A 20,758-nucleotide genomic window follows, 5' to 3' on the forward strand; every position below is an offset into this window, starting at 1 on the left:
AGATCTATAAATTAATATATCATGTATATGTAGCTGTTAATTTAGGGAAAATTTCTTAAGTCACCTTAAATCATAATGAACACATTCCAAAATTTACCTTCATTGTCTTGTACTGTGAAGTTTGGATTGACAGCAGCTAAACTGAAGAAAAATTTCTGTCCACCTAAAGGATCATCTTTGTCTACTGCACTTATAGTCTGAATTAGCTGAAGAAGAGAAAAAAAAAGTCCATTTATCAAACTTCCATGGCTAGAATCTTCTTTATATTTAATTTTTAATATCCAATTTGTCTAACATTTTTTAAAGACAATTATCTTCTTCCTTATAAGCATGCATCTTTATTTCAGTTCTTCTATCCTTTTCTTACACAACAGCAACACTCTCTCTTTCACTGTCCTCAATTTTGTTTCTGTCTCTTAAATTTTCTCACTGTCAATGTCTCCTAAACACTATCCATTTTTTAATTAAAATAATGAGCAATAATATAGTATTCTTTATAGCTTTAAGAATTTAGATATAGCATTTGAAATAAGTAGGTATTTCATATATGTTTAAACATTTATCTAGAAGAGTTATTTAATGTAGGAAAATTTAGAGAGTTATTATGATTATAGCTTTCTTCTTCATCAAAAACAGAGTGAAAACTATTCAAATAATGTAGAGATTTTATAGAATCATTATGCATAACTTTATAAAGGAAAGACTAACATTATCTATTTTTAGAGTAATCATTCAGTTGCACTCTCAATGGAATTATATATTTTTTGATTCAACATATACATACTATGGAAAATGGTTATTTTATAAGGGTTAGCTCTGATTTACTTCAGGATAAGAAAATATAAAAGGCTATCTAGTAACAAAGTAGAAAATTTAACACCTTATACAATGATCATATCACTACTTTGAATATATTATATAATAATTTATATTATACATTATATAACAGCTATATATTTTTGCATAAACATATCAGTTTTTCCTTATGTGTATAATAACATTTTATGTGTTTTTTGCATATTTTTCAAGAAGGTTTCAAAAGTTGTTAAATATGTGTATCAATGACTATATAAATGGTCAAATTTATTCTTAAAGGAATATACTTTTTACTGCATTAACTTGATTTAATATTACATGGATATTTGACGGAAATATTTGTTACTGGTGTTTTATTGATTAAAAAGGGAATTTTAAGCTCTGGGAGTTGGTGGATGGACAGGGAAGCCTGGTGTGCTGCAGTGCATGGGGTTGCAAAGAGTCGGACACGACTGAGTGACTGAACTGAAATTAAGTTTAAAGCTGTAAAATAATTAGAAAAATAAATTATCTTAACTATTCCATATTAAATTATTTTTCTCTTATAGTGTCTTATAAAACTAAAAATGAAAGTACTCTCTAAGTATTTACTTTGAAGTGATGCAAGAAATATAACTGGACCAAACAAAGATAACTATTTATCATTAGAAATGAGTAGAAGAAAAAAATTTTAAACTTGAAATAATTCAAAATATTTCTTTAAAAATATACCATCACTTTATGATTTTTAGTGGTAATTTAAGATTAAAGCAAGAATTTGTGGCTAAAGACTTATCCATTTAATAAAAACAGAAAGATGGTACATATATAAAGCAATTAATACAATCTTTCAGAGTTTGCTCAAACTCATGTTATTGAGTCAGTGATATTAAATATTATTAAAATATATTTTACTGACTAAAGGAGTAAGGCATGCCTGAGAGAAAATGGAAGAAAGAAAAATAGCCAGTCCTCTCTTCTGCCCTTTCTCAAGGTCCTCTGACTGTGAAATGGAAAAAAAATGGGAGTCTAGTTGCCTCATTCAAGCATTGTTGTTGTCCAGTTGCTAAGTCGTGTCCAACTCTGCGACCTCATGGACCGCAGCACACCAGACCTCTCTGTCCCTCACTGTCTTCTGGAGTTTGCCCAAGTTCCTGGCCATTGAATCTGTAATGCTATCCAACCGTCTCATCCTCTGCTGCCCTCTTCTCCTTTTGCCTTCAATTGTTCAAGCATAAGAAGGGACTAGTCATGCATGTAAATTACATCCTTTTCCCAGGGGGAAAGTCTTCTACCCTTCAGATGGGGAATAGACAAGAAAAGAGAGCGGTGCATGCTAAGTCGCTTCTGTTGTGTCTGACTCTGTGCAGTCCTTTGGACTGTAGCCTGCCAGGTTCCTCTGCCCATGGGATTCTTCAGGCTAGAATAATGAAGTGGGTTGCCATTTCCTTCTCCTAAGGAATCTTCCCTACCCAGAGATCAGGGATTGAACCCATGTCTCTTATGTTTCCTCATTGGCAGTTTGGTTCTTTGGCACTAGCACCACCTGGGAAGCCCCAAGAAAGGAGGAGGGGTGGCAATTAGCTTTATTTCTGTCTCATTGGGGCTTCCCAGGTGACGCTGGTGGTAAAGAATCCACCTGCCAACGCAGACAGTGCAAGAGATGTGGGTTTGATCCCTGGGTAGGGAAGATCCCCTGGAGTAGGAAGTGGTAACCTGCTCCAGTATTCTTGCCTGGAAAATGCCATGAACAGAGGAGCCTGGCAGCTACAGTCCATAGGACCACAAAGAGTTGGACATGACTGAGCAACTTAGCACACGAAACATACTCTCACTGTGTCCATACTCCAAGTGAATGGAATTATGTTCCATGTTGTTTAAATGCTGCTCTCAAAGAGCACTTAATTCAGAGAAGTACTGCTTGGACTGAACTACTCTATAAATAACTAAAGCAAATCCAGAAGTCCCCCAAAGCTCCTACTTTCCTGGAAGGAGGGAATACAGACTTAACAAATTAACTTCAAGAAAGGTTCAGTAAGGAAAGACTTTATCAAATAACTATTTGATTTTGCCTGCTAGAATGATGTAACCTAGAATTCCATCAGTGAGTATTTAATAGTTTAGTTCAAGCAAACATGTTTCTGCCTATGAGACCAAAATGACATCTAGCAAGCTGGTCTTATTAAAAGTAACTAATATAGGAGGGTTTTGCACATGCAGCCAATTAGACAAAAATTAATAATCATATTTTTCCTGTCATGTTTGTCAAAATAGACTAGTTACTTTTTAAAATTAACATCATCTTTGATTTGATTATTTTCCCTCAATATACCGACTTGTTCTTAAAAGTTCAAAGAACATGAATTTACTGAGCCAGATAAAGGTTCAAAAAAAGATAAAAAGGCATAAGGAAAATAAACAAACACAATCCTTTATTTTGTGTCTTTCAAATACATTTGGGGATGAATACTTATAATGACTCAAATGCTCTGAAAAGATATCTCTTGAAAATCAAATAGAATAACCATAGAGGGAGCAATGTATGCAGCAGTTTCAAAGTGGGTAATTCATCTCCTACAGAAAAGGCTTCAACTTATATCATGCTGAGCCTGCCAAGCAGAGAACTGTTTGGAATGGTATTTTTAGGGCACACTGCTTCATGAAGTAGGTCGTAAGTAGCTAAGTCCTTTAAATATTCCAAATTAAACATTTCCATAACATTTTCAACTAAAAAGAAAGAATCCAATTGCAGCAATTTTACCACTTCAGACAATAGACAGGCTATTGAATTCCTGTTAGAATCTTCCAAAGTAAGAATTTATTTCACAATATAATTTGCATAAAAATGTAACAATGACATTGATGTTTATAAAGAGCATCAAACGAAGTCTAAACACAATACAGTTTCGTAATGGCTTCTCTTTCTTTAATAAAACACGTTTGATTTCCAATTATTATTTATAACATGCAGCTCCCTTCTGTGAAAACGGCACTCAAACCAATTAAGAGCATTTCTTTCAACCATACAGGCTGGCGCTTTTCAAACAACAGAATGAGTCCACTGAGGAAAAGATTTGAAGAGCTATAAACAAAGCCGGTATAGGAAGAATGTTTTAAAGGACGAAAACCAAGTCATTAGCACTTTATGTGCTGCTGTACTGATGAAACCCAAGTCTAAGCCTTAGGAGCGAGCTCTTTTGCCCTGCTCCAAAGTTGTATTTGCATATGTTGGAATAGTGATGGAATGTTTTGATGATCTCAAGTATTTGTGTTTTCCCCAATTTTCATTTCCTGTCTTGCAAGCAGTTACCAATATTTATCTAATGGCACATCAGCATTTCTTTTCCCTTTTGTTTATTCATTTGTCTTTGTTTTGAAAGTTAAAAAGTTATTTCCTCTTACACTTTAAGTTTTGCAGCTACCATTTCATATCTGCCTGCAATGCAGGAGACTCAGGTTTGATTCCTGGGTCAGGAAGATCCCCTGGAGACGGGAATGGCTATCCACTCCAGTATTTTTGCCTGGAGAATTCAATGGATAGATAAGCCTGGAGGGCTGCAGACCATGGTGTCTCAAACAGTTGGACACAGCTGAGCGACTGACACTCACTAACTAACTCGGCTTTGCTATTTGTTTGTTCTAATTATATTGCTGGGACTTTCAATGAATGATTTTATCTCTGTTTGCTCATTCCTTTCAAGATTAGGAAAAGAAAAATATTTGAAGGGCCCATTAAAAATCTTCCTATGCTTTTAAATACAATGGGTGCTTACCTGTCCTGGTCTGGCATTTTCACAGACAAAAGTGTCATAGAACACAGCAAATTGTGGGGCATTGTCATTAACATCCAAAATTCTCACGAAAACAGCCACTCGAGTCATCTCTTTGGGATTGTCTAGAAAAAGGAGAGGAAAAATTTGTTTAGGAAGACACATTTGTACACCAGATTTAATTTATATAAGCATCTTGTAGATATTAAGTGCTCATATTCAAATAAGCATCAACTTCATTCTACTATCATAAATGAACAAATGCAATAAAGAAAATTACTACAGAGCCTAATTAAGTAGTCATGAATTCAGTTAATATTGGGCTCAAGAGTACTATTAATATTTTGAAAAATCTTTTTAAAAGCACGATCCAGTGTAATAGATTTCAAATGATATTTGTGTCTTTGCTCTCCAAATGCACAATGTAAGAACAAATATTTATTAAACCTTTATTATACATCATTAGATTTCCTAATTTATACCTTTTTTTTCTTTTGGATAAAGAGTGGTATTAGATAAATCAGTAACTTGCCTGAGGTCATCTTCTATGTGGTAGTTGTTAATTACAACCTACCCTTCTGACTACTTTTATCACTAAAATATATTTCAACAGCTACTGTTAACTATCCTTTTGGAAATCTTACTATATACCTTATATAACTATATCAAATTGAATGGAAATTTATAATGAAACACAAGATTTTAAATGTTTCATTAATAAAATTGCTAATTGTACCATTTCATCAATACAAGCTCAATTCTATTTAACAAAATTAGTTCAATAGTTACATGTAGTATAATAATAATGATTTTTTTTTGCCAAAATCAAGATCATCAAAGTTTTCACATAAAAACATGCATTTAAAAATCTGTTTTGATTTGTAAATGTAATTTTAAAACATGCCTATTTAGCTTATCCTTAGGTAACAACCTCATATTAATAATAACTTTATTTTCCCCTCCAAGGATTTTTCCAGGAACTTGCACTGATATCCTGAGAGTGTTTGGGTATCTTAAATTAAGGTTATAGTCATCAGCCTTCATGATCACAAAATCTCAGTCTCTGGATATAGTTTAAATTCTTTGTGAACTTTGGCAAAATCAAACTCAAGATCAATATAAAAGAAGAAAGGAAATTAGCTAAAAATAAAGCAAAGCAAAAAAAAAAAATAGTCGATCTGGGGGATAGTAACCATCTTATTAAATGGCTTCTATCTACATGGGTTATGAATAATGATTTTCCCTTTGTGAAATTTATTTGAATTTCTAATTTTATCTAAATAATTTTCAGATACAAGGGTTAAAAAAATCTTCTCAGGTACAAACAGGGAGTATATTACTACACAAAAGAATTTATTTCTCCTTCCTTTTCTTCATGTAATTATAATGTAACTAAAATAATATAATCAGCAGTTTCAAAAAATAACATCTAAGAATTAATTGTTTGGCAGGGAGGCAGACAGAATTCTAAATCCATTTGACATGGATTTCCTTTCTTTCCTCTTTTCAAGAGAAGATTTAAAACACTTCCCCTCTTTAACACTATCGTTCAGTCCTCCTTCAACCTTCTTAACCCAAAAATATTCAGCTCTCGGGTTCTAATTTCATATTTGCTCATCTACTGCTATATGTTTTTCACTTCTTAGTATGTCAGGTGGTTATTAGAGTTTAGACTCTGGGGTCAGACTTGATTCCCAGGTTCACCATTCATTCAGTGTTTAACTTTGTCCAGTTTACACTCTTCCTCTAATGCCTCAGTTTACTCAACATGAATCAAAATAGAACTTTTGATCTTATGAAGTTATTTGAATAATTATGTGAGTGAATATAAGAAAATTTCTTATCAAAGTATCAGTTTGTTGATAAACACTCAACATTAATACACCTTGTTATCAGGGGCTTCCTTGATAGCTCAGTTGGTAAAGAATCCTCCTGCAATGCAGGAGACCCCGGTTTGATTCTTGGGTTGGGAAGATCCCCTAGAGAGGGGAACAGCTACTGATTCTAGTATTCTGGCCTGGAGAATTCCATGGATTGTATAGTCCATGGGGTCGCAACGAGTCAGACATGACTGAGTGACTTTCACTTTCACTACACATTGACTATTGTTATTAAAATCATCTTTATTATCACTGTTATGTCTTCTTCATTTCCTTACATTGTTTAAAAGCTTAATCTATCTTTCTCCATACAAAGCATCTACACAACAAAAATACATCAACTAGTTTTCCTTCAGTTCATGTGGGTCTCAGGAGGAGTACTTGTAGGGAAAAGTGGAGAGAAGAGAAAAAAAGAGAAAAATGCTATTCCACTATTTTCCTACCTTTCTTATTCCTAAACCATTTGCTAATACCCAGAAGCATAGTGATTCACCTATAAATGAATCCTCAACTACCTAAAGTTACTTGTTGCTATGGGGAAGAGTGGGGAAGTATGATTCATATTTTCTAGAATGTGCTCTTTAACCTAGTTTTATAGTTAGTGGACATAAGCAAAATGTTTTCTTTCAATACAAAGTTTTGACATAAAAATAACTCTTTTGTTGGTAGCAATTCACTCTCTAACTGTGCTATAGAAGCCAAGAAAGACAGAAAAGTTTCACATCTAAAAAATTGCACTGTCAGTCCCTTCCCTAACACAATACAGAGATTCTCCAGCCTCTCTACACATAACTCAAGGCTCTTCAAATCAAAAGCTAAATCCACAGGGATAAACATGCTTTGTAAAGCATCAGGCCTGGAGTCATCTATTCAAAAAAACAGTGCTTACACTAATCTTTTTACTGGCAGATGTGGCAGCTTATGTATAAATCAAAATATAAAGCCTTCCCAGGAAGCATCATACTGAATAGGAGCCGGCTTATATTTACCACCTGAGCCTCTCGGTCATCCGGCAAACTCTAGTGTAGCGAGAACTTGTGAGCAATATAGGATCTTAAAATCTATGTCCTAAGGTAAAGCCATGCCACATATTCACAGGCTTTTCTATACCCCCAGGAAGAAGAAAATATAAATCACCATCTAGAAATCCCAGGCTTTAGAAAGAAGTATTTTTTTGTACCTCCTTAGGGCAAAAGTTTCCACTAATAAGGAAGCAGGTATAGAAAATGGAGCCCTTAGTCAGAAACTTTGTTCTACGGTTCTCAGAATGTATTGCAATGCTTATAGTTTAATTCTTAGATATGGTTATAGGAACTCATTGATTTCTACAACCATGTGTTTTACAACCCATGATTGTGACCTTAGTTTTAGATTTTATATTCTCTATAAGGCATTTTTTTTCCCAAAAAGAATAAATGACTCCATGGTATAATGCACTAAGTGATTGCCTAGAATAAAACTTGCCATATGATAGGATACACTGCTAAGGAATGTAGAATTAAACTGTTAGAGGCAGGGTCTGGAAAAACATTGATAAGAAGTATATTTTTTGGTCTTTCTGCACTGTTCTGGATGAATGGCACAGTTACCAGTGTTCAAAATCTAGCAAAAACAATGCCCTATATGCTGTTTCCCTCTCACCCTCGTTCCATTTAATCATCGGAACAGCATGATGGGCCCCTCACTGTGTGTGGTTTGGCAGGTAGGCATTTCCAGCAGTTACTCCACAGACTGGTTTTATTTAAGGGCAGAAAGTAGGTTTAGTTCTTAAAACGAAGAACATAATTGACTTAGCTTTTTACAGAACCGTAATTATTTCAACTAGCTTTAGAAGTTAAATTTCTCAAAGTATCTGAAATGGAAAATGCAGTTCCTAGCTCATTAGGCTTGAATAAGGAGCTTGACTAGAGCAGAGAGCACAAACAATCATGATTCTGGAATAATCAGACTGGATCCTGTCAGACGCATTTAACATTGTGATATGGATACAGATACAGAAATAAAAGCTTTCCTTAAGAAAACCTCACAAATTCTTCAGTTCACCCTGAGAGGTACAGCCATTTATATTTCATTATGGAAAAACTGGATTGTTTGGATGGTAGGGTTCATCTATATTTCAGAGCCAGATGTAAGAAAAAAATTAAGTCTAGTACTTTCTCTTGAGGCATAAAGTTCATTGCTGATGATAAGTCTAGTCCAGCTCCATCCTTTTGAGGCTTGCTATTTCAGCCCCAGTGCCCTGCCTTCCAAATCTTGGGATGATTACTTCAAATAACTTGACCTTGATATGTATTTGTGGATTCAGCTTACTTTTTCAGACCTGAAATGTATACTTTTTTTTTTTTGACCCCATGATTTAGTCCCTAATTAATGCTTCTATTTAAGATAGAGTTGCTCTATTCCATGCACATATCATAATACAGGAATCAGAAACCATGAACAGGTTTGCATGTGTGGACAAGGCCCTGCTTCAGGGACACGTGCAATTGAGCAGGGCCTCACACTCAGAAGGCCCCACTCTTATGTAATGTTCTGCTGTTGACATCTGAAATTTCTTCATCATATTTTAACATGAGGCCTAAGATTTTCATTTTACAATGAACTCTAAAGATTATGTATCCCAGTCCTGTATATGGGTAAGAACATCTGCAATTGAAGACAGATAAGACTTCGAATGTGTCTCCCAGTTCTTTACCTCCTAGGGTAAAGAACCTGCCTGCCAGTGCAAGGGACACAAGAGATGCACGGGCTCTGTCCCTATGCTGGGAAGATCCCCTGGAGGAGGGTATAGCAACCTACTCCAGTATTCTTGCCTGGAGTGTCCCATGGACAGAGGCGCCTGGTGGGCAACAGTCCATAAGGTCACAGAGAGCCGGACACGGCTCAAGTGACTTAGCATGCACGCATGACTTTGAATGCTGGCTCTGTCTGATGATACTAGTTGGGTGAACTTTTGTAAATTAAGTATAGAATTAAGTATTAGATCTAAAAACAGAATGACTAGTTTCAAATCCCAGTTTTATTACTTATGGCATTGTGACTTTGGACAAGTTACTAAAATCCCTGGAGTCTTACTTCATTCTCTGTTAAATAAGGTCAATACAAATATTAGGAAGAAAAAGTTGACTTAAATTTCTTAGAATACCTGTTTAGAGTGCTTAATGTTAGCTATTATTATGGATGCCTTTGTTTCTTCATCTGTTTAAAAGAATTAATCATATCTATCTCTGTGTTTATTGTTCAAAAATGGACTTCCAGCATTTCAGCATAAATTTTAATTCATAGTGTCCATGTGATGAATTTAATGCATTTCACTTTCTCACAAAGAGAATATCTTTAGTTTCTAATTCTAGATCATTTTTATTAGTTAACACTAAACGTAGATCTGTGGATGCCCATAGCTATTTCTCAGTATATATAGTAGAAACTACTGAAAAAAATTATAGGTGTTAAGGAGCCTTTTCAAATGTTAGATTAAAATTACATTTCATTTGTGCAATGAGATGGAATTATTCTTAATATAAAATAAAACCTAAAATTATGCTAAATACGATATACGTAAAATTCATCTTACTGATTTCAGCAGCTATAACAGTAAGATTGTGCCACTGAGATAGTTCACGGTCAAGTGGCTTTGATGTATAAAGGGATCCATTTCCAGAATGTATGTTAAAGATCCTGTCAAGGTCAGTATGGCGATCCAAGGAAAATCTGAACATAGAGGGCAGAGAAAAATACATGGCAGTATTATTGATGGCTTGCAGGAGAAAATGGTGAAATGCAGAGACACATATATAGTGATATTTAATAATTTTAGGAAAGTGCAAAGTACTGATCCAGAATGCAGACTGTGTCATGGATTTATCATACACACATACACATACACACACACACACACACACACACACACACACTTACACACATTGACCCTCTACCATCTCCCCAAAACCTCTTCCTAAGGCCTGAATTGACTTTTACTGTGCATTTAAATGCTGGTGTTCTGAATGTTTTATGTTATTAAGTCATTACATATTGCATATTTAACTGATCCTGATGTATTTTTTCCACAAAGCTTAGAATTACAAGTTTTACCCTACCAACTGAATTTACCTAGTGATTGGTAATCCTATTAGAGAATTATTACATGGGTCAAATGCAAAAGATAATTCCCAGAAGCAAAGTTTTGGAGTAAGAATATTGGAGATGTTAATTTCCTCAGAGTAGTAGGTCACCAATTTATGACAGTGTTCCAAAGTTTCAAAGTTTCAACATGATACCTGGTTTGCTTCAGTTTCTTACCTACATGTATCACTATAAAATGTACACATTTTAGCCAGAGATATTTTGAGTAGAAAAGTTTGGGACAGGCGTTTCTAGATATTTTATCAAATAAAATCTTAGTGTATGTAATAAAAAGACAACTATTCTGCAAATTAATTAAAGGCATAGTGTTGAGTGTTATTTCAAAGCCTAACAACAGGTTTATCCATCAGGATGATGTAGTTGGTATAAATCCCATTATTTTGGAGATTGTCAGTCAATGTTTAAAAGAGTAACTCTCATTGGTGGTTCCTGCCACGTCACACTCCTAGTAGTTTATGAATATTTTGAAATTCTGGAGGTAGCAAGCATAATCCCCCAAGTTAACTTTAATGTTCCCTATTAAAACATTTTTAAAATAAAACAAGATAAACATGACAAAACCAGGAGTAATATGTTATGGCACATATTTTCCTAAGCTATAACTGTCATTTATTTAAGGAAAGTATATGAAATAGCACTTTAAATTATATCTGAAATAATTCATAAATTACATTTCAAGTTAACAAAATTTTTACACTACTGAAAAATCCAACATAAATTTTACCTCCTCCTTGGAGTATTCCATTATTACCTGAAGTAGAAGCTATCTGTCCCCTTCCATCCTAAAGCACCTTGTCATTTACCATATTGTATTAGGAGTTCATCTCACATATCAAACAGGAAATCAGACATGAAAACAGCAAGCATCATACTTAGTGTCTAGTACATACTCAATGAATATTATTTCTCACACTGAATCTACTTTCTTAACAAACTGAGAATTTCTTGAGAAACATTTTAGTAACATATGGTCAACCACAAATATTTGTTGAATAAAAGAAATAAGGACGCCTTTGGCATTTTGGCAAATAATAAATATCCTTATTTCTATAGAATTATGGCAGGAAATGGAAGGTTGTCAATCAATATAAAGTATCATTTTGTTTGCCAAAGCCATTTTATATGTGTTTTGTCTTTTTTTGTGTGTAGTTCAGTTTAGAAAACAATGATAAATTAAAATGATTATGTAAAATTATCTGGAAGATAGAGAGACCCTCGTTCTTTTTCACAGTTGACATAATTACTGCTGACTCTTGAACAACATGGGTTTGAATTTTACGTGTCCATTTTTACAACAAATACAAATTACAGTATGCATTTATTAAAATAAATAAATTTGAGGTTGACTCTTCATATGCAGAGCCATGGATTCAGAGGGCCAGCTATGAAGTTATACTCAGATTTTTCACTGCATGGGAGCAGGGGAGATTTACACCTCTAGTCCCCAAGTTGGTCAAGGGTCAACTGCATATTTTTCAATTCTCTATTGATAGATTCTATGTATTATCTAACATTTTCATTTTAGAAATCAGTTCCAGAATACATATTTTAGGTAAATCCTTTTGATTATTTCATTAGCATCCATGATATATGACATGGACAGTTTATAATATGACCAGTATTATCCTATTGTGTGTGTGTGCATGTGTGTATGTGTGTGCATTCAGTAGTGTCCAACTCTTTGTGACCTCATAAACTGTAGCCCTTTGGCTCATCTGTCCATGAAATTTTCCAGGCAAGAATACTGGAGTGGCTTTCCATTTCCTACTCCAAGGGATCTTCCCAACCCAGGGAGCAAACCTGGGTCTCTTATGCCTCCTATATTGGCAGGCAGGTTCTTTACCACTAGCACACCTTGAAAGCCCCATTATCTACTTCTAAATGCATTGATTTAGTAAAATTACTTTATTTCTTGATTATATATAAATATTCACACACACACACACACACACACATATATAATCTGCACAGTATATCAAGATTAACATCTAAAAATATTCATGTCCATTTTCTGCCTTATTAGTATAAATTCAAATATATAACAAAGAACATGGCTAGACTCTGTCATTAATATACAATGAAGTCATTAATTCTGTTGCTTAGTAGATATCAATGGATTTTTTCCTCCTGGTCCATAGATTTGCATCCTGATGAAAAATTTAATTAAAAAAGAATCCACAGACATATTTTAACATATAATAACCATTAGTCTATAAGATGGGGCTTCCCAGATGGTGCTAGTGGTAAAGAACTCGCCTTCCAATGCAGGAGATGTAAGAGATGTGAATTTGGTCCCTGGGTTCAGAAGATACCTGGGAAAAGGAAATAGCAACCCACTCCAGTATTCTTACCTGGAGAATCCCTTGGATAGAGGAACCTGGCAGGCTACAGTCCCTGCAGTCAGAATCTATTTCATTAAGTGGAAATAGATCTTTATATCACCACCTTGTAATGTCACTAGACATAAACTGAACTTTTTAAAAATACTATGTTTTATTTTAAAAAGGCTCTTTGAAAACTAGAAACACAGAACATAGGCTGTTAAAGTCAGTTAGGAGGATTGTCAAGAGAATGCTTGTTTAGTATTTAAAAGGGAAAAAATAAAAGTGTATATTCAATAAATGTCTACCAAATGACAAAAAAAATCTTAAAAGGAAAAAAAAATTCAAGGAATGCAGCAATTTTCGTGAAGACAAATGGATGGGAGAAAAGACGTTTATGAGAAAGTCATGCTGGCAGGTGGGAGCTATACTTGAGTACCATATGCAAGTTTTGGATGCCAATATGTAACCTGTCATGCTGTATGTGACTATAAGAAAATGTTTAGGTAAAATTATATAAATTAAATAGTAATTTATATATATGTGTGTGTGTATATATATATATATATATATATATATATATATATATGAATGACTGCACTTAAGATATGACAGGACTTGGAGAATTTAAACTTTGAACTAGAGTCACACGGCACATAAAATTAGATATTCCCAGAGTTCTGTTGCTGCATAGTTAGGAGTCAGAGAGGTGTGTACTTGGAAACTGTACAACCATTTGAACTTCTACTTGACTGGCCCACATTGTAAAAAGGGTAACAAAAACCAGTCTGCTCAGGATTAAGGAAGCAAACGGGACCCAAAACAACTGGTGGGGAATCCAAAACAACTGATGGACTAACAGCTTAAAGTGAGCAGTCATTTTGATGCTGAATATTGTACATATAGGTACCTGGTACAGTTTTAAAAATGAGAGAACAAATGTCAAAGAAGACTTTGTCCTTCTCATTTATATGTGTTTATCACATCTTATGTGTTTTTAGGGGCCATAAGAAAACAAAGCAAAACAAAAATTTGAAATGACTCTGATCTTTCTAGAATCTTCTAAATTGTCTGATATAACCAAAAGAACAAACAAAAACTTTCCCCTTTGCTGGTAGGAATACAGAAGAGTTTATAAAATCATAGTGCCTTATGACATTGTTATGATCATATTTGTTTTAATTACTAAAACTTCTCTCAACCTCACATTTTATTTAAGAACCCAAAAATACAAATAAATTGATTTGGTTACACTGCAAATGCACAGCTGAAAAATATCTCCTTTACCTGTATCAGGCATCAGTCAGAACAATAAATACCTTAAAGAGATGGGAAGATGATGCAAGCCAGTTTTCAGTAACGGGCATGATTAAAACTGAAGAAAACTGTGAAATTTATGCATACCCTGCCCCAGAACATAAACAATTTATTTTAAATATGTGTGCTCAGCAAATGTATGCACAGCTCTTTCAGTGTATCAAGTGCTTTAAATAAAATTTCATCATCTCTCCATTTACTTCAATTCCCATTCTTTTCATTGTAAGCATAAGCATACTTACCTAATGGGGCTAGAAGTAGAATCTGGGTCCCTTGCCATCACAGTACCAATGATTGTACCCACTTCAATATCTTCATGAACCTCAAACAGATAGGAGGATCTGCTGAAAACAGGGGGCTCATCCACATCTTCAATAGAGATTTTCACAATTGTTGTATCTTTAAAAGGTCCTAGGTAATAAAAACGTGGATCCACATGGGTATTTTCTGCTTCAACCTTCAAAGTATAAAGTCTTCGGCTCTCATAGTCAAGTGGCTGTATTAAGAATAAATAAGTAAATAAATCATCAAATTAGATAGAAGGAAATTGAATCATATATCCTTTCCAAGTTACAGTGTGACTTTTAAAGCCTAGTTGAGTTCTGTCAAGTTGTTCATTAACTGTAAATAAAGTAATTAAAATATAAAATATAAAATAAAACTACTTTTACACATCAGGCTGAATTCAGTTTTATTTTCATGTACTTGAAATGTAGTATATCAGAACATAAGAAAATGAGAATCTAAATCTCAGAAAAATTGAAAAGGATATTAATATCTATCTTATGTGATGGCAACCCATTATAAACAATGTGTTGGTGGATTGTGTGTGTGTTTGTGTGTATATATGTGTGTGCTGAGTCGCTGGCTACAGCTAAATTTTTTGAAGCAAAAAATTCAGTAATCTTTTAAAATATTTGCTGTGATACTTCCATTCTGTTTAACAGACCCATGGTACTACATAAATTTGATGAAAGTTTGAAGACTAATACAAAACCTTTCAGCAGTTAAGTGAAACACTGAAAATAAGAACAACCTTGGGTAAAGAGAAAAATTCTGATAGTAATTGGTAATTAGGTTACATTATGAAACAAAAAGAAATTTAAATATCGAATTGGCCCCTCCTTTGCTGGTCATTGTCTTTGTTGTACTTCGAACTTTGTAATAGAACCTGAGGAGAGTTTTGTGATTAACTAGTGGTTACTTTATGCAAATAGTATGCAGGATGTTTCATTAGGACATAAATTTTATTGGGCCTTACTTTTTCTTATAATGATGGTACTGATGCTACAATAAAAAACTAGTTACCTTTAAATTGTATCACTGAGCATATGTGAGCAGAAAAGCTTAATTTATGTAGCAGAAGGGAAAATGTGAACAATGAAATTATCTTCCAATCCATGCTGTCTCTTTTCATTAGCAACTCTAATTATTGCTTCATACATCTGGATAGATGGCATGTTACTTTTTATGCCTCCAACTGTGATGATATATTGCTATTATTAGCTATTAACTATTTTTAAGGAAACAATGTTAATAAGGGGCTTTAATTAATGTGACTCAGAAATACAATCACACATAAACTAACTTGCCTTTTAAATTTTGTAAACTCTCAGGTTTCAGGTTTTAATTAACAAAAGCACTGGGTCAGAACGTCCAAGGTGATCTTTGGCTATATGTTCCTTTATGCATATACTTATGCATTTACAATGGAACATGATAGGGATATTTCTTAATGGACACTACTTGAGTGGATAATACACATCAAAATATCTACTTTCTAAAGAGATGGTTATTTCCACGGCTGTCCTGCACCTTTTTCACAGTGATGATGCCCTCCTGCATGTCCTTTTCAGTTATGATGTCAAACATATCAGTCCCATCACCATCAATAATTCGGTATTCTACTTCAGCATTTTTCCCAGTGTCAGCATCCGTTGCTTTTACACTTCCAATGGCTGTGCCAACTGGAGAGGATTCGAGAACTCGAAGATGGATCGTGTCTGTACAGATGACAGAAGAAAGGAGAGAAAGAGAGAGAGATTTCCTCAATAGAGTATTTAAAGGGAAAATGTGTATGAGAAAATATTATAAATCTTAAACTTTACATTAGATGTTTACCAATAAGTTAAATACACACAATATGCAAAATATATAGTTTGGGGACAGAAAAAGTAGAAATATAGGGTGCTTGATCTGTGCTTACTAGTGAAACAACCTATACCAAGAATTCTGGTTTTAAAAAGGGCATGTTGTCATCTTTTGCATTTGCATAAGTAACAAGAGATTAGCTTTGAGTAGAAATATGTCCCTGTGTGTGTTCATACAATCACAGCAAATCACAGAATACGCCACAAGTATTTCTATATTGCAGTGAACATATTTTTTAAATTGTTTTTCCTTTCTTGTTTTCAATTATTTATTATTCAGTTTATCGCAGCTGCAGAGCAGAACATTACAAAATTCCATGCAAGCAGCCACAGTGGGGAGGAACCCCACTTCTGTTTGTGACAGGAGACACAAAGATAGTCTGTGAGGAATACAAAGATGTCCTTCACAGTGTCAGTGTGAAAACACTAAATTCTGACAAACTCCCTTCCACTCCAGAGCAAAACAAGAATTTATCTAAGCCCCTGATTCACCCAGTCATGCTTCCAGCATGAACCAGCTCTCCTGCTAAATGAGATTTATGTTTTAGCACCTGATCATAAACTACATGCTACTGACAGATTAATTGACCCGAAGCACACTTCTGATTGAGCAGATTCTCGCTCATAAACCTTAATTCTCCTTAATATACATAATAAAGTCCAGATTTCTTAGCTAGTCATACTCTGGCCTGACTGTATCTTTCCTAATGTGTCTTTCCTTCTGTCACTTCCAGGAAAGAGTTATACCAAACTGGACTTTTCAAAGTCTTTCTTGTCAAAATTAATTTCCTACATCTCTATATGTTCACATACTATTTCCCTCACATGAGCTTCTTCCCCCACTGTCCTCAAATAATTATAACACAATTTACCAAATCTGAGAAAATGGCTCTCTTATGTGTTGAGTTTTTGGGGGACTAGGGCCCTTAAGAGTCATATGTTTAACTCCCTAAACCCTATTCAGGATCTCAGAATATGACTGTACTAGAATATAACAGCTTTACAGAGGTAATTAAGGTTAAACGAGAAGGTTAGGTTGAGCTCTAATCTAACATGTCAAGCGTTTGGACACAGTCAGGCACAAGAGGAAAGCCCATGTGAAGCCTGGAAGAAGATGGCCATCTACAAGTCAGTGAGAACCCTCAGGAGAAACCACCTTGATCTTGGACTTCCAGCTTCAACAGCTGCGAGAAGAGAATGCCATGCAGACTGTGGTACCTTGCAGGGCAGACCTAACAAACTAATACAGAGGCCAACATCTTCTCAGTTTGAAAAGTCCTTTCCTAGGAGACATCGTTGACTCAGTTTCTACCACACCCTAGTTAGTCACTTAAAGTGTACTTTTCTTTTTCTACATTTTTTTCTCTCCATTAATTTCTGGTTACACCAGGTTGACAGCAACTCTCAATTCATTCCTTGGTTACTGTCTTATTGGCTCTCTTTGCCTTTTCTATTTCTTCTAGAAACACCTATTCCTGGATAATCAGATGGTTCATCCTCTTTCTTCTTCAGGTGACTACTCAACTGTGACCCCTTGAAAGCTTAATATTTTTACTGAAAAGAACCTTTTTGAGAAGGCGTCACTCTTCCTGTCACTTACCACTGCTAGGTATTGTATGATTTACTTGTTTATTTGTATGTACCATGAGGATGTTACACAGACAGGGATGACTTTGCATTTTTTCACCACCATATTCCCATTGCATTTCTTTGAATGTAATAGCTACTATGTACTTTTTATTATATTGGATATCTGAGAAACTTCCTAACTCATCTGCCAGGTCTTATAATTGGCCAAATCCAATTAAATCCCTTATTCTCTGAGTGCACACTGCAGCCATATTACCCCTTTGAAAACAATAATTTAATCAATAGTTATTCAGAACTTTGAAACTATTTGACAACTCCCTTTGTACTTAAAACATACATAGGCTGGCCCTTCATAGATTCTTATTTCCTGTCATTTTAACCCTTACTTAATAGTCTCCATACACTGGTCTTTAGATTTTTCAAGTACGTTTTTCCTCTTCAATTTAATGCACTTTTTTCCTTATGAAAGATTTTCTACACAAATGTTTGCCTGGCAACCTCTGTCTCTTCCTTTGATTACACGTATGTGTATGGCTGAGTCCCTTTGATGTCCACAAAGGTTAACCGGCTGACCTCAATATAAAACAAAAAGCTTACAAAATCTAGGTGGCTTCAAACAGTAGAAATTTATTGTCTTACAGTTTCGAAAGCTAGGTGTCTGAAACCTAGGTATCTGGCAGGGCCATTGTCTCCTTGACAGCTCTAGAGACGAACCCTCTTTGCCTTTTATAGCTTCTAGTGCTTGCCAGCAATCGTTGGCATTCCTTGATTTGTCAATACATCATTCCAACAATGTGGCCATCTTTTCCCTGTATTTTCACATTGTCTTCCCTCTGTGTATGTCCCTCTGTGTATTTAAATTGCCCCCTTTTAAAGGATACTAGTCATATCGGAAAAGGGCCCCAAACTTAAATACCTCCTTTTAACTCGATCACCTCTATAAAGACCCTATTTCCACCTAAGGACTTAAAACTATATTTTTATGGAACATAATTCAACCCATACTAGGATACTATGATATGAAGTTCAAATTAGCATAAATAAAAGTCCACCAATGTTCTGAGAAGAATATTTGCAGAAATGCCATATGGAATTATTGTTTGTAAAGTTAAAAGAAAAAAAAATAGGAAGAGAATCCAAATGTCAAACAGCCTGAAAATAGGTAAATAAACTGCTACATTATCACACATCTTGACATAATATAAAATTGAAAAATATGAGTTATAGTTACATTGAAAAAATATGGATGAATCTTAGTTGCATCATATTAAGTGGAAAAAGGCAAATTTCAGAAAATTATACACAGTGTGACATTATTTTTACAAAATGTAAACAAGACCTCAACACTATTCTGTTTGGAAAACCATAAATACTACATATGTGTGTGTGTGTGTGTGTGTGTGAATAATCTCTTTCAAACACACACGCGCGCACACACACACACACACACACACACAATTTGAGTATCTTGCATGTGAATGCAAACTATTTTTAACGTCCTTGTAATGCTTTAAAGTAGTGATACTTATGTTCTCTTATAGTTACTGCACACTACATGAAAACATAAAACAAACAAGCAAACCCATATACCCCATAAATTATTGTCAAATACAGCTTTGTTTAAAAGTGTCATTAGTCTTTACTGGTACTTGATGGAAATAAATATCTTCTATTTAAAGTTCAGGGCTTCCTTGGTGGCTCAGTGGTTTAGAATGCACCTGCAATACAGGAGACGTGGGTTCAATCCCACATACGTAATAACATAAAAAGAATCACAAGTAGAGTAAGCAGGAAATGAAAAAAAAAAGTGAAAAGCAACAATAACTTAAAACTCAAAAGCAAAATCAAGACAAGTAAAACACTTTAGCTGGAACATATCAACAAAAGAAATAATGTAGAGCCATCAGGTGGAGAATATTTTTAAAATATACTCATTATATTTTAAGGGATGAAAGTTACAAAATTTTGGCTAGAGAATGAAAAGTGTCTTCCTGTATTGATATGAAACTAAATACAATATCTAATAGTAGTCAAGGTTAAAACAGTTAAAAAATAATTGATGGGTTAAACAGATAATTAAAATCACAAAGGGCAGTTCTGGTGAGCTAGAGGACAGTGGAAGGAAGTCCACATGATTAAAAATTAATATATAATTGTGAGGTTGGGAAAAATAAAAGACATGGATCAAAATGTCAGTGGACCTTTCAAGGTAACCCCTGATCCTAGAAAGATACTGAGCAATGTCATCAAAATTTGATGATAAAGTTATTTTGAACCTTGAATATTCACTATAGCCACAGTATTAATCAAGTATGATAGTCCAATAAAGATAGTTTTAGACTCAGCAAATTTCTTTCCCTTCGGCCCTTTTAAAATAACCTAATGAAGAATATATTCCAGGAAAACAAGAAGTTAAATCAAGATACAGGAATACAGCAGATCTAGAGAGTTATGTATCCGAATCAAGAAAGTGAAAAAGAAATGTCTGGAATGGCAGACTTTCCTGGGCTCCAGAGATTAGCCAACCCATGCTGAAGAGTGAGCACTGATGATGAACCTAGGTTTATAACTCTGAATGTTGCTAGAATTAAGCTAGGTGCTATCAGGCTTTTTCACTAATAAATTTTGAATAGCACCTCTAAAGCACAAATCTGTAACATCTCAGAAAATACAACTTTACTAAAGAGGATCTTTGTCAATAGTGGAAATCATTCCATGGAAAATAAAATATCTGACTTATTTTCTCTTAAGACTTTTAAGAGCTTTAGTTACAGTTTTGAACTAAATATTCA

General features: G+C 34.4%; 1 protein-coding gene across 5 annotated transcripts in view; it reads right to left on the reverse strand.

The window, feature by feature from the left end:
- LOC110143638 (cadherin-10) overlaps positions 1–20,758 on the reverse strand; it is a 183,088-nt gene that overhangs the window by 10,452 nt on the left and 151,878 nt on the right. For all 5 annotated transcript variants that reach the window (XM_070476522.1, XM_070476521.1, XM_020903293.2 and 2 more), the window contains 5 exons: positions 16,042–16,229; positions 14,469–14,722; positions 10,020–10,156; positions 4,569–4,690; positions 98–206 (listed from right to left, as the gene is read on the reverse strand). In XM_070476522.1, the coding sequence (XP_070332623.1) occupies positions 98–206; positions 4,569–4,690; positions 10,020–10,156; positions 14,469–14,722; positions 16,042–16,229 (810 nt within the window). The remainder of the gene's footprint in view (positions 1–97; positions 207–4,568; positions 4,691–10,019; positions 10,157–14,468; positions 14,723–16,041; positions 16,230–20,758) is intronic.

The sequence above is a fragment of the Odocoileus virginianus genome, chromosome 14, assembly GCF_023699985.2.
Source record: "Odocoileus virginianus isolate 20LAN1187 ecotype Illinois chromosome 14, Ovbor_1.2, whole genome shotgun sequence".
In the NCBI taxonomy this organism is placed as follows: Eukaryota; Metazoa; Chordata; class Mammalia; order Artiodactyla; family Cervidae; genus Odocoileus; species Odocoileus virginianus.